General features: G+C 37.9%; 1 protein-coding gene across 1 annotated transcript in view; it reads left to right on the top strand.

The window, feature by feature from the left end:
- bin3 (bridging integrator 3) overlaps window positions 1–15,539 on the top strand; it is a 59,450-nt gene extending 43,911 nt beyond the window's left edge. Inside the window, exons 7-9 of the mRNA XM_079896231.1 lie at window positions 3,166–3,307; window positions 6,662–6,796; window positions 14,172–15,539. Coding sequence (XP_079752357.1) covers window positions 3,166–3,307; window positions 6,662–6,796; window positions 14,172–14,318 — 424 coding nt within the window. The 3' untranslated portion in view covers window positions 14,319–15,539. The remainder of the gene's footprint in view (window positions 1–3,165; window positions 3,308–6,661; window positions 6,797–14,171) is intronic.
- The last annotated feature ends 320 nt before the right edge of the window (window positions 15,540–15,859 follow it).

Raw genomic sequence — 15,859 nt, 5'->3', positions numbered from 1 at the left:
CTCTCTCTCTCTCTCTCTCTCTCTCTCTCTCTCTCTCTTCACTTTCACCGTCTGTAGCTCATCACTTCCTTTTACTAATTTGGCTGATTCTTCATCTGACCCTAAGGTAGAGATTTTGGCATCACCACTCGCAGATGTTGAATTTGTAAAGTTCCAGATCTTAATCCACTAAATCAGTGGATTATAAAAGTTTTGATACCAAGGACCACAAAATACCATGATCCCCTTACAAGGGAACCCCTTCCTAAAACAAAAGACGGCTTTATTTTTTCAAAGACCCATTTATATTGTGTGACAAAAAGACAAAATATTGTTTTCAAAATGAAATAACTGGCGTTTATACTGTCATTTAAAAAAAATAAAAATGTCTTTCTATTAGCTTAACTGTCTTTTTCTATGCACTAATAATGTATATAAGTAATTTGTATAATGCTCAAATAATACGCTTAAATATTGTTACTAAGCAGCATTACAATGAATATTGCAGAGAATAAAAACCCCAGTGAGCAGCTGAAGATGATAAACTATATTATGATGATACAATAAAACACTTTTCACACACTATATTCAGATTTGGTACATGTTTTTACTGTTAAAGCCTATTTCTGTCAATAGAATAAAGTAATCACCAGACTTTAGAAAGCAAAGTGAAAACATTATAATATTAAAAGGGTGTTTAATTTGACATCCTTATTTAATAACTTGTCAGTTTAACTAGTTCTGTATCAATTAATGAACGGCTTTTAGAAAACTACATTAAATAACTATTGATTTGCTTTCATAATATCTGTTCTTGTTTTTATGAATCATTAGTGCACGTCATACTAAAAAAGGTTTAAGCATGAATCATTTATTCAGCCTTCAGTTTTTCTGAAATCTCTATGTATAAAAAGCCCTTACATTATGTCCTGTATATTGTTTCATTAAACACAAATGCTGCTTTATTCCATCTATGCATTGTTTATTGTTATTTATTATTTAGAAAATTTCTTTTCAGATTTATTCAAGTAGGCTTCACACCAAGAGCGATAAATATTAAGATAACTATATTAGCATCCACACCACAATATCGTTCTGTTTATTTATTCTAAGCGAACGCTGCATTTTTGTCGTCTGCCGCTTCAAATGCTCGAGCTCTTTAAAGCAGGATGGGTTCTGATTGGCTGAAGGTGATTCCAACGGTGTAGTTTCTCTGTGCCGTGTGAACAGGCCTTCAGTAATTAATGAACATCCTCCGTAAAAGTCACCAATTCAATTTGCAATGTTTGCCATTTGAGTTTAATCAGAAGCCACTTTACTCATCGCATCTTCTCCCACTTATTGCCAGTAGCATCTTTCCTCCAGAAGACCTTACAGAGTTTCTTCACCTAAATCCCCCAAATAATGCACAGAAGAACATACATTTATAGCTCCTTGACCTTAAAACTGTCCTCCTCCTGCGAAGCTCGTAGCTTTTTCAGTAGTTACAAAGAACAAAACGGTGTGGGTCATGCGTTTGTACTGTTCCTCGGTGCTCCCAGGCGATGCAAAGTCGAAACGCAGTCAGGCCTCAAACCAAAGCGGCCGACTCTGTTGCTAAGTTACAGTTTAGAGTTTTCCTATTTTTAGTTTCCAGAGACCAGGCTTCTCACCCAGAGATTATATTTTCATTTGGAATAGAAACAATATAAGAATCCAAGTGAGATGCCTTTTGTGTGGCTGTAATTAAGTGATCCTGTTAAAATGGGCTAATGCTACAACAACCTCATCACATTATTACACGATTGTCCGAACAAAAACACTGTGGGTTCTTAAAGACAAATGTTATGTTTGCTGTTCAACACACTCTATTGATTTTTTCTTTTCTCCATGTGCACTATGAAGCACGATGTAGTCTTCCGTTTAACGTAAGTTTAACACCTCAAGGAATGCATAGATATTTTTGACAAATATTTTAGGAGGATGTGAACTCATAGGATGAAGACTCCAGTCAAATCAGTGGCCTAGAACAGGGGTTTTCTAACTTTTTGGAGTCACAGACCCCTTATAGGGTAGAATATTTCCAAGGTCCCCCCTCATAATTATAATAGTGATTAAACCCAAAGTTAATGTGGGTGAGAGTAATGAACATAATATGCTTGATTTACTGGTGCAAAAACGGTCCCCATTGTAAATGTACTTTTTAATAATAGGCTACAGCTGTGCGAGGCGCTGGCGTGATCGCTCATATTAGCAGAAACAACTTAAAATGTATAAATAAATAAAAATTGGCAAAAATGGCTAATTTTTTTTTTTTATATTTATAAATCAGATAAGAGTAAGGCATCATTCAAAATGGTAAAGGGTCTATTAATACTTGTGTACCTTCAAAATAACAGCAAAACGTCGTTCTTTTGTGAAATAAAGAAAACAAACAAAGTGTGCTTGCCGTTTCGGTCTCCGTGAACAAAAACTCAGCAGAGATGAAATACTTGTCGCACAGACATGAAAAATATAGAAACCTTGAAGTGTCTACTTTTAAGTGTCTATGTTTTGCTTGTTTGACATCACATGCATTATAGTATAAGTCACTTTGGAATATAAATCTTAGCACGTTTCACATGAAAAAAAAAAAATGAAAGAAAGTCTGGAAATATGGTATAGCAAATTATTTTGTGGACCCCCTGGCAATGGGTCACAGACCCCACTTTAAAAAACCCTGGCCTAGAAAAGTCTTATTTGTATTATATATGGCTGGTTGCTCCCTCATAATGGCTGCCATGTTGAGACCAACCAAGTTAATAAACGCCAACCATGCCTCAAACTATATGTTGTTGTTTCCTCCAGTGGGGGAAGCAGAGAGGTTGTCGTATCGGTTGTTCAGAAAAACTCAATTTACACTTTTAAAATTATGAAGCAAAATGCGAAGTTGTAAATCGTTGAACTATCTTTTGGGGACATTTCTCTAGAGGTTGACAGCTATAATTGTTCTCGTCATTGAAACAAGACATTTGGCATAATGCAAACATTGCAAATATCTGTGTAAATCTTTTCTAACTGAATTGAATGTGACAATCTACAAATGGTTTTAAGTGCGATTTACACCAGTTTGTAGCCTTTTGTAATTCATCTTAATGATTTGTCTAGGATTGTTTTTCTGTTATGTGAAGATTTTCTCTTCTGTCTGTGTTGTGTGTGTGCGCTCAGGTACAGCAGTGTGTTTCCCAGTCTGAACATGGCAGTAAAACGCAGGGAACAGGCTCTTCAAGATTATAAGAGACTCCAGTCTAAAGTGGAGAAGTATGAAGAAAAAGAGAAGACGGGGCCCATCATGGTCAAACTCCATCAGGTACAACCCAACTTCCTTTCTGACTGCGTTGCAATTTCAGGCGTTCATTTTTCAATGAGTGACTGATCTCCTAATAATACCAAAAATCCTTTAATGTGAGTTCACTCAGCGGTCATCTTGGTAACGCCCCAGGTTGCTGTTTTCTATGTAGATCAAGCAAACAGCTCCTGTCCGTTTGAATGGGGAAACATAAAACTCTCCAAAGCTGATTGTCAAGATCAAATCAGGAGTAAAATCTGATCGCAATAGTACCATCATTTTGTTTCTTTAGCTCAAATCAGTAACACTTTGCATGTTATATGTATTTATATGCATGTTCGGTTGCATGTTGTATGTATTTACTATAGTAATTTCAGTTAATTGTGCGCAATTACAACTAGGGCTGAGTTGAAAATCTAGATTTTAATCAATTCTTATTTTGAGGAACTGATATCAATTCTTGAACCCCATTTTGTCACTCTTTAATGTGATGTGACGGATCGCTGTTCAAGTGGTTCACATGAACCGATAATCTCTTTTGCTTTACTGTTAGTTACAGCATGAAATAAACATGAAGGTATGTTGAAAGATACAGTACAACATACCGAAATGTATCCCGTCTCATAATCACTCAGTTAGGGTTTCAACCGCAGAAAGACGAAAAAAAACAGCTTTTAAATATCACATTTACCTCATGAAAGCCATTCAATGGTCATAAACTCGATAGTTAGCTACAAAAATGAACTTTAGAGAGGAGCATTTTGCTAAATATATAAATATATTACATTATCTTTTACCTGTTATTCAATATTTATATAAATCCATCCTGAAAGCCACAATTTCAAACAACTAATTACAGTAGAAACCTAATTATGTCATTAAAGTTCTTATAAAAACTGCCTTATGTGCAATTTAAATATTTGCATAACAAAAAAGTTAAGTTTGACCTTTAATATAGTAATGAGGGCTCCCTAAATATTTTACAGCATTAGTTAAGAGATATTGTTTTCCTTGAGATAAATTGACATTCACTGTACCTGATCAATCCAAAATGAATCAATATTGAATCAAATTAAATAAGTGCCATTGACAAGCCCAATTACAAGCAACTAATACTAAACCAAACACTAACCTTATAGTATGTACATGTTGTTTATTAAAATCAGTGCTTATTTGTTTAGTTAATTATACTGTAACAAAGACACATTCAATCAAATCTGACCTGCAAATCAATTTGTGTTTTGCAGATTTATCCAGCTAATGCTTATGCATGTTCAGGAGTAAATAAGCTTAATGTAAAACACTTTTATTTCGATGGTCCACCATAGACATTCTGCTAACTATAAGTCTCTTTGCAACTACGTCAACAGTCAGTCATTAGAGTATTAGTAGACTGTCTGCTTAATATCTGCTAACACTTTGTTTTGATGCTCCCAAACAGACATTCTACTGACTATAAGTAACTTTTCAACTACATATCAACTTCAACTTACTCTCATTAAAGTTAATTATAGTTAGTAGAATGACTAATGTTGACCATTGAAATAGTGTAACTGATGATTGGAACTGGGGTGTCCTTCTTTCCACTATAATGAGTGTTTCATATGTGACCATGCAGTTAATTTCACATTGTATTCTACCTTAATAGGCCAGAGACTCTTGCTTATTTTCACAAGGGTTATTCTGACGGCTTGTATATGGATAAATTGCACATCTTAAGGCTTGTTTGCTCAGAGTGTGAATTTACAGCACAAATGTTCAATGGGACAAGATTTTAAATTCTTAACATTGGGACACACTTAAAATTCATAGTGCAATATATGTAGCCTATTATTTCTGGAGCGGTGGTCCCTGGGTACAAGAAGCTATATATGTTAAAGTCATGTCCACCACAAACATGTAGCGAAAAGGTGTATACATATGGCAAATAATGATTGAAAATACAAAAATATTTTGAATACATACTACATATTGAGCTAACACTATTTTTGTTGTAGTAGACTATTATTATTGCCATTTTAAGGTTATATACAGTAATATATAGTTTGAGTTATCGGTTGTATTTAGTATTTAAGTACATAAATGACCAGAGAGCACTTCATCCTTTTTTTTTTTTTTTTTTTTTTTTTTAAGTAGAGAATGGTGATATCAGACCTTTAAACTCATTTTACTTCTGTGGCATGGCATATTTATGAGATATTGTTCCCAGTAAGACCAGAAATGTTTTTTAAGAAAGTGAATGGGGTAACAATTTAGTTTATGGTCCAATTCTTACTATTAACTAGTTCTTTATTAGCATGCATATTACTAGGATATTGGATGTTTATTAGTACATATAAAGCACATATTAATTCCTTATTCTACATCCCTTCATCCACCCAATACCTCAACTTAACAACTACCTTACTAACTATTAACAAACAGTAATTAGGAGTTTACTGAGGCAAAAGTCATAGTTAATCGTGAGAATCGGACCCTAAACTAAAATGTGACCGTGAATGGGGTCAATTTTGATTTCATGCCGACTTCAGCAGGGACTCAAAGGTCATCAGAATTACAAAAATCATAATGAGTTTTGATCTGGTCTTTATAGATTTTATGGATGCTTGTGCTCGAGTGTGCCGGACCTTGAGAGTCATCAGATTTATTATAATCTGTCCACTCTCGTACTCTTCTGGCGGGATTTTTTTAGCACGCAGCAACAAGTGAAGGAAGCCGGGCTGGATGGGTGCAGAAGTATTCCGAGCACAAGTATACATGCGAGCGAACTCACCCACGCAAGAGAAACAGCCTCTCAACTCAGCTGCACTTTTTCAAGAGGCTGCGCTCAACACACGCTGCGGGATAATTGGGTTTCGCGCACACACACACACACACACACATTCGCACACGGTAACACGATCCAGTGAACACAGGCAAGCAATAATTGTTTGTTCTTTTTGTTGCACACTTCTGGGTCATTGTGCATGTGTATGTTGACATGTGAAGGACAGTATGTGCACAAACAGATACAGACGGATGCCTGGAAAACTTCAACATACATGTACATCCCATCGCCCACACACACACTGAAGGACTTCAGCAGAGCCGTAGAGGATAGACGCACTGATAAAGTGCATACATCTACACACGTCATGTATCATATATAGAAAGAAGGTCAAGTCCTAGCAAAGATCAGCACTTATAGGCCGCTCTCCCCTCCCTTCACTGTGCTGATTGGTGATCGCATCATGAATATCACTCTTCCCCACCTCCACACCCTTGAACGTGTGTGTGTGTGTATTTGTTGTTGTTATTCTAATGACACACATGCTTGAATAATTGGCAAGTCCTGGTTTTATTCATTGCTGCATTACGTGTGTGTTCTGCTTTTAGGCCAGGGAAGAACTGAAGCCTGTCAGGGAAGACTTTGAAGCCAAGAACAAGCAGCTATTGGACGAGATGCCCAAGTTCTACAACAGCCGCATCGACTACTTTCAGCCCAGCTTTGAGGCTCTGATACGAGCTCAGGTGAGCGTCAAATGTTCCCAGCTCAGTCACGAAACTAAAATACATCCAATCAGTTATGTGGATCACATCATAGAAAGCATGGTTTTCTTTGTACATACATCTCTAATATTCACAACTCGAAAACTCATTCCCCAGTCCTCCCAGACTTCATCCATCCCTCCGCTCTTCCTTCTGCAACTCATCGTTTCCCTTCTAAAATGCAAAAATATATGGTCAATAAATGAATTTCGAAGACTTTCAGGCACAGTAGCAAAATCAACCAGCAAGGATGGAAAATAATCACATAAAACTAAGTCATTATGTGTTTAACCATTATAATTGGACTTAAAATTGAATGTAAGTGTGATAGTAGAAGATCAATAACAATGTCTCAATGCTTATTATGTGACAATATATGTCATAAAATGACCTGTGCAAATTTAGCATTTGTACATAAATATGTATTTTTAGGAAATAATACACAATGCTGTATCATGGCTATAATAAAATAGTTAAGGCTAGTAAATGTTCTTAGTTCATCTGCCATTGGGCGAAACAAAGTTGGGTTTAAACCCTGTATAAATGTGTATAAATAAGACCCTTTGTCTTGCTAAGGCTATTTTCATAGCTAGCTTTTTCTATATCTTAAATGCACACAATTACATATTTTGATGACCCTTTTCAGACTGACAAAATTACAAGTCTGAACCTGGGACAAAGGTTAAGCCAAATTTATACATAAAAGACATGAAGAGTAGTAAAAAATGTAATTATCAAGTCATGGTAAACAGTTTTATGATATTCATTTAATAAAAAGTTAAATACAACTGTTTTTTAAAACTAAATAAAACTGTTGCCTTTAATAAAAATCAAAAGCCAAAAATCTAAATCAATCAAAATCAAGTTAAAGAAACACCCTCACACACGCACAGACACACACACAGTAGTACATTTTAAAGCTGACGCTCCCTCCACCCAGATCTAATGTGATTAACCCTGAGTTACACACACACACAGCAGAAACACTCCTTTATGCTGCACTCACACTCTCTCACTCTACACACTTCCCCTTCACTCTAATGTGATTAACCCCCACAATCCTGCCTCCTTATGTCCACAGCTCAGACTGTGTGTGTTATTTTAAGGGAAGTGTGTAAGAGAGCTAAACACTAGAATCTAATGAATGTAGTAAAAGAGGTAAAGCCAAGTCAGACACACACACACACACACACACACACACACACACACACACACACACACACACACACACACAGTCATGTCTTCAGGATCTTCATATCACTCCCAATTTGTTATTTTGTGTGTTTGTTTTGTGTGCTTGTTTTGTTGAACAGTCCCTCTATTGCTGGCATAGTGGATAATGAATAATGAATGAATGAACTATGACATTTAAAGTGCATGTACCAAAGATACAATTATATTTTCTTCCAGTTGTACAGTTATATTAATTAACTTATAATAATAATAATAATATATAAGGAAATCTAATGCAATGCCATTCATACAAGTGTCCAAATGCTTTTTGGGACATCTGTGTGTGTGTGTGTATTAGAGGAGATATCAGTAGTAGCATTAAGAAACACAAACAATAGGAAAGTTTTAACCTAGAGGATCATCTATGCTGTCTTCTGCCTGCTGAGTTAAGAGAATCCTCCAAGTACGGTGGATATAACCTATTTTCACTCAGTGTTTTACAACAATAACTTAACTGTGACCTGCTGTTAAAGCTGAATAGTCCAAGCAGCCTTTTCTTGGTGGGTTAATCACATATTTAAAAGCCCTAATCTTCACGGCTCAGGGCTGAGCGGGCAGTGGAGATCGGTCAGGACCTGATCCAGTGCCCTATGATCCCCAAAAATGCCATCTTGATAGCCTTGAGAAATAGCCTCTCCCAGCTGTCTACATGCACTATTTAGGTCTGCGATATCAAACAGATAAATTGCATTGTAACATTTTCATCAAAATGATGCCCTTTCTCATGTCTCTGTACTGTAATGAGAAAAATATTATTATTGTCATTATTTAAATGTTACTGTAATTGAAAGATTTGTGTTGCTATATTGCAGTAATAAGTATGAGATTATTTCACATTTGTAAAATGTTCTTGGCTGGTTTTGTGAGATTTACCCATACAGGGCCAGATTTACTAACAGCTTGCCGTTAGTAAATCTGCCGTTTAAAAAAAACTACTGTCAGGATTTACTGAAGACACGCAGTGAACAATTAGCTCTGAAAAGGCATGGACACAGCAACTTTTGCATAAGCATTTGTTGGAGTTTCCCTTTCAGATGCAGAGTTTATGGGAGGAGAATATTTTAATTACTCACGCAACGCGATTTACTGAGGTTTGCGGACTTTGCACTAGTCAATTTACTGGTATTTGCACCAGTAATGTTTATACATTTCCTTAATATAGGAGATGATTCTTAATGTGTGTCAAGTAATAAGATGTCTGATTGTGTGTTATCTGATCAAAACAGGAAACAATCAATTCTGTCCCTATGATAATGTTGTACCTTTTATCGGTTCTAAAAAAAGTGGTTGATCAGTTAAGTTTACTCTGATGACCGGCTGACTGTACATTATCACTTGAGAGCGTTGTATTGACCAATCAGCATCCAGAAGTGCCACTATCCATTTGATAACAGGTTTATCATGTTTATGACTAGTCATCTAGAAGCTGATTTTGTCTTCTGGTCTACTTGTATAGACTAGTAAACAACAATTGCATCAGCTTGTAAATGTCATGGATGGAACAACATCAGACTTCCTTTAAGCTAAAACCATTCCCAACTTTATGGAGACGGCAGTCTTTTGTGATTGTTTTTGTGCAGCCACACTTTGTGGCGTTACGCTTTTGTCATTTGCTCTATTGAAAACCTGACGTGGGTGCTTTGGAAAAAATAAAGGTTATAAATAAATGAACACATGAATGTAGTATTAAGCTGATCTTAGGTCAGGCCTGAAATGCAGTCTTTCCCCAAGCTTTTTGCTAACAGATGGGCAGCAGAGAGACCTAACAAATGACCGAGTCTCATTCATCAAGTGCTTTCTGTAACCCAGAGTGCCATACCTCCAACACCCACACACTCCGAGACACCGTCACCGACAGCAGCTCTCTGTGACGAGGAAGAGGAGGGTGTCTCTGTCAGACACACGGTGTAGGTGGACTTCTGAGACTGCTGACTGTATTATTATAGGTGCAGTGAGAGACGCTACTTCCCTTCATATCTGATGGACGTCAGATTAGACAGTGTGTGTGTTTGTGTTTCCAGGAATCCTGGAGTGGACACAGTTTGACTCACCAAACATCCAGTCATTCTGAGAGTCCCTCATCCTGCTGAGTCATTCACACACATACATCAGGGGAAGAGGATTCATAGAAATTTGGCCTGAAGAGAGATACATGCACGCATGTGCATCCAAGATGGCCACGGGATGAGCTGAATTTGCACATTTTCTAGAAGCCACTGCTTTGAGTTCTGAGTCTTGACCACTTGTACAAGTGGGAACTCTTTAGATATATGATAGGAAAAAATATGATATTCACAAATCTTATCTTCCCCACCTATTTAACAGTACGTATACTGTGTCTTCATTAAGCAAAAGCTTGCTCCCCGCGGAGCATCACATTTTCACCCGAGTGTGTGCGTTAGACCAGGAATAGGAGAGCCACCATCCTGTGGAGTTTAGCTCAACCCCAATCCAACACACCTGAAGAAGCTAATCAAGGTATTCAGGAACACTTGACAAATACAGGTAAGTGTGTTGGAGCAGAGATGGAACTGAAGTCTGTAGGAAGGTGTATCTCCAGGAGCAGGGTTGAGGAGCTAGACACAGTGTGGTGGAATGAAAGAAGATGCAAGGATCTCAAGAAAGCTTTTAAAAGTTGAGCTTGACATCTTTAGAACATAATGCTTGTAGCGAGATGCTAAAGAAGCTTGAGACCCAATCCATTGGCCAAAGTTGGCCAAATTTGTATTGCTGTAATAGAATGATAACTATCATACATCTAAAGCATGTGATATTTGTCACCTGTAATTTCTGTGATACTAACTGCATGGGTAAAATTATAGTATCAGCAGTTTTACAAACTAAGGGGGCAGCAATGTTTCCTCACAGCAAGAGGGTCCCAGGTTCAAGTCCCGACTCAGTCCTAGTTGAGTCCCAGAAACTCTGGTTTCCCACAAAATCCATAGAGATGGAGGTCAGGTGAATTTTAAACACTAAATTGTGTGTGTGTGTGTGTGTGTGTGTTAAGGCCGGACTACTTTATTTTCTGTGATCCGCTCCATCTGTTGCACAATCAAGTGCTTCGGAGTATACTTTATTGACCGTGAGCGCAGATGTATCCATCCAGCACATGTGCGCTACCTAGTGGACTTTTTGGCTTCAGCCATGCAATGGACTGGTCATGAATCCAATGGGTTTTTTTTTTTCAGGCCTTGACCCAAGACGCAGGTATAGGCTCTTGCATCCCTCCAACCTAGGAAAAGTGGGCTGGAGATGGATGGATTATTGTACAGAGGCAGTAATTATTCCAAATGGACTTCTATTCCAAAGCAGTTTTCCTTCTCATCTTATTATCACTCAATACTGTAGGCAACCTCGAGCTGATTGGTCCATGGCTAGTGAGTATTCTGAGATAATGTTTAGCCGGACTCAATTTGGGACATCGGTGGCTTACAGTGTTATTACAGTGTGTGTGTTTAATTAGTTAATTAGATGCGTGTTTAGAATATATTAATCTGTGTGACAGAAGTATAAATACTAATCCCCTTTGAAGCTTGTTCTGGTCAAGAATCACCCGCTTCAACAGGAAGGGCCCGTCTGGATGATATGTTCATCGACCAACCACAATTAGATTTTTTTTTATGTGTTTTTTTTAAAGGGCGGTAAATCTTAAATCGACGAAACCACAATAATAGATTGGTGTGGTATCTTGTTCAAATCATGGCACAGCTGTCTCCACAAATAGTTCAACAATACAGCAGCAAAGGGATGATCGGAAACGTGTGTTGACTTTGCGGTCAGAATATCCTTCCATCTGCAAGTAATAAGTACCGATTGTTTAATGGATATATCTCTGAATCAAAGCAGCCAAGTTATTGGGGATGTCACGTTTTCTTGCTACTAACTGCTGCAAACCGAGTCTTGCGAAGGCAAAATCCGCGCAAACTAAAATCCTTGAAACCTAGTTCTCACAAACTGGCGCCTGCGCCTTGACTGCCAAAAGCTGCGCAACCGCAACCAATCAGATTGGAGCTTGTCGTTTTGGGAAAGCTGTCGTTTGCAGCATGTATCTTACAGCTCATGAACGGTCCGTGGGAGTGCTGTCTGAAGCCGAGACATAAATACGCTGCCGTACCTGCGCTTTAGCTTGTGTGTGGCGGCATCATTCATTGGCCATTTTGATTGATCTCTGACAGGTCCAAGGCGGATTTTCCTCTGAACTAGTTTTCCTTCCAGCCCCACGTGCTGCACGGCAAACAGATCCCCTCTCCGCTCTTCATGTGGTGAGACCACCATAAACAGGACAGACCAGTATCCGCTTCCATTCAGCACTGGGCAGGAACTGGCCTCTCATAGATCACAGAGCGCCACTGACGGCCAGTCTTTGATTAGAGTCTGAAGTCATTTCGAGCAATCCCAGAGGCAGTTTACACAATCTATTCAAAAGAGATGTGCTTCATCACAGTGTTTGGGGCCGCATTTATACATCTGCCCTACAAAAGCCCTCAAAAGTGTCTTTGCAATCCGTGGGTGTCTGAACTCAATGGCTCCTGTGTGAACAGTGGAGTTGAGTTACACTCATCAATCGAAATTCCGCCGCGTATCACTAGCAAACAAGACCGTTTCCCGCTTTTATGGCCTCTGCATTTCAGTGACATTCACAGTGGTATTGCTGAATGAAGTATCGCTATTATTGTTGCTCATCAGATTTAGGGTCAATAATTGGAACAAACTCTTAAAGGGAAAAAAATGGCCAAAATGTGTATAATTGACTTTCTACTGTGGAACTCAAAAGAAGTTATTTAAAAAAGATATATCTTTGTGTATTTGTTTTCTTTTGTAATTTGTACAGAAAAAGAACAAAACAAAAATGACAAAACAATAAAAGTCAATGGGGTCCAATGTTATGCTCTTTTGGACCCCATTGACTTGCATTCATTTTTTTAAATTTTTTTTTTTTTATTTTTTTCCCAAAAAATGTAAGACTTAGAAGTGGGCCAGTAAGACACCTATCAAGCATTCAGATAGCAACACCCTAGCATCCTGATGGCGAGTTTTGCGCTGGCAAACACCACTCGTATTGTCTTGAGAATTTGTTTTCTCACTGGGTTTTAAGGCTATTGTAGACGTGGATTGGTTTTTAAACGCTCATACAGTAAGCAGCTTGAATAAATGTGCTGTGTGTAGGTTTGAGAGCCGAGCAGCTGTATTTCCCAGCGCTTTCAATGGCGGCCCACTCCTCCTGGAGTCTTGTAATGTGATTAAAGGCTATTAATCATCAAAGCGTCTCTCGCGGGACCCCTGACTCACGGGCCGGGGGAAGAGCAGGGGCGGGACGTGTCAAGAAAGCTTTCAGCCGACACTCGCTCGCTCACACACCGATCAGAGAAGATCAGGGTCACCTGCTACCCACAGACCCATGAGCGTAATCTCTGGATGATTTTTGGTTGTCTTGTATGAGCGGGAGTGAAGAATATCCCTTGTTTGAAAAAGCCAAGTTCTTTATTTAGATTTGCACAAAGTTGCAAACACAAATTAAGCCTAGAAATGGCCTCAGAAATGCAGTGATTCTGTAGTGTAGTTTGGACAGGGCTTGTGTCTCTAGCATCACTATGTCGTAATTATCCGTGGAAAACGTGGGGGTTTTATTGAGTCTGATTTTCCGACTCAAAGGGGGAGTCAATCCGAAGGGGCGTGGCTTTGACTTTTAGGGGCGTGTCATCGTGAATCAGGTCAGATTCTAGGTGGTATTGATCACACATTTTGTGTACTGTTGTTGAAGAATCGTTACAAAGACAATTGATAATTGGCTTATTTATGAGATGACGGGCTTGTACGACAAAACTACTTTTCCCATCATTCCCTTAGCAACTAAGAATAATAAAATACATCAAAATGACCAATTATATGCACATCATTATGTGTTGTGGCATTAAGTGTTAAGCAACAGGTTCATAGAGAATCACTTTGTTCCAAATTAGCATTTGTTACTGTGATTTCTGAACACTCAAATCAGAAATTGGCAGGTAAAAACAAACAAACAAACTCCTGTTTGACACGAGTGGGGAAAAAAAAAAAAGTAATACTGGGAATGTGTGTATTGTTGTATTGTACTTGAGCTCTCTTTCTCGTTGTTTTCTCCCAGGTGGCCTATTTTACGGAGATGCACAAGATCTTCACTGAACTGACGGATCAGATTGACCAGGGCGGGCTGACAGATGACCAGAGAAAACTAGAGAACGAGGCCAAGCTCAATGAGTTGCGAGCGCTGTCCATCGTGGCCGATGACTGAGACTGAAAACTGTGTGATTTTAAAGTCGTCACGGCAACATTTATTTATTTCTTTTTCTGTTTGTTACTTTTTATTGATAATGAAGTCTTATTCTGAGTATTTTGTTGACAGATGAAGCCATCAGCAAACTTCCTAAATGTTTTGTTTTTTTTGTCTTAGTTCATTTTTGCCTTTAGTCTCTACAACTGACCAACGATTGATCATTGAAGTTCTAACAGGTCATTTGCATGTTTATCTTTCAGATTTTCCATCCACCAGAGGCCAAATGAATATTTAAATGCTAATAAGCTAAAGCCTAGTTTTCTATACGATAAGAGTTATAGAGTCACACACTACTTATGCATTTTTTAAAGCATCTTTACAATATAGTGCAACACTGGAATCGTGCAGAGAATCAACATTTATATTAAACTGTTGATGACTGATATGCCGGTGGTTATCCTGGATAAATATAGGAACTTTAACATGATGCTGTTCACATGCATTTAAACGATACTCTGCCTCCCTCTACTGACGCTTCTGAAACATCTTTTCTTTTTGTGACTGACCTGTGTTTGTGCCCATTGTATTCGCTAATGAAGGAAAGACCGTTTTGTTAATGTTATTTTTTGTTGCATTTCCCAATAGTCTTACAGCCATAATTCATAATGCACTGTTTGGAAAAGTTGCCAATAGTTTCAGGGCCAATTAATTAATTCACACATTTTAATCACATACTGACAATCAATATATAATGAAGTGTTTTTTAAACTGTAAGAGCTTTGATTATATAAATAGAAAATTATTGGTTCGTTTTGACGTTGATATTTTGAATACTATTGCAAATGATATACAGATAATTGGATTATTAAATGTGCCTTCACAGAGGTGATGTTGCTCACCATTGTCATGGGTTCCAATCCCAGGGTTAAAATGTAATAGAAAATGTTCATTTTGGATAAAACATCTAACAAATAAATGAAAACTTAGAGCATGTTATTACAGTCCTGCTTTGCTTTTGAAATAACCGAAAACATTTTCTCTAAAACTCTGGACCATAGCCTTATTTTCAAAATGTGCATATTTCTTCTTTTCATTTCTCAAATTGAAGTGTTATGTGTTTGCTGTCGTTTAGTTGTCATGCACCCTTACAGTAAACTGGTTTTGGACGTCCACTGTTTGTCTGATGTGTTTATATAGCTTTACCAGGTCAAGGGGAAGACTTTAAAAAGACTTTAGTCTTTTTCATCCAAAGGGATGTCAGTACACATTGGAGGGATCTGGGTTTGGACACAGTGAGGGGTAAAACTGTGATCCAGGGATTGGGATTGGGATTGAACCAGTTTGTAAACAACAGATGAACATCAACGGCTCAAACATCATTCTCAATCAGCCAGTCTTCATACACACTGTCAGGAAGAGCCGTGATCGTTACTCCACAGGAATTTAGAAGAAAATTGTCATAATTCATTGTCTTTATTCTTCTGTCAATAAAAGAAAGTAAAATACAGTACAGCTCTATCAGCTGCAATTAGTCAAACATTTACAGTTGAAAATCCTCA

Source organism: Squalius cephalus, assembly GCF_949319135.1.
Source record: "Squalius cephalus genome assembly, chromosome: 16".
Classification (NCBI taxonomy): Eukaryota; Metazoa; Chordata; class Actinopteri; order Cypriniformes; family Leuciscidae; genus Squalius; species Squalius cephalus.
The sequence above is the reverse complement of the archived record's forward strand: the minus strand, read 5'-3'. Positions and strand labels throughout refer to the sequence as shown.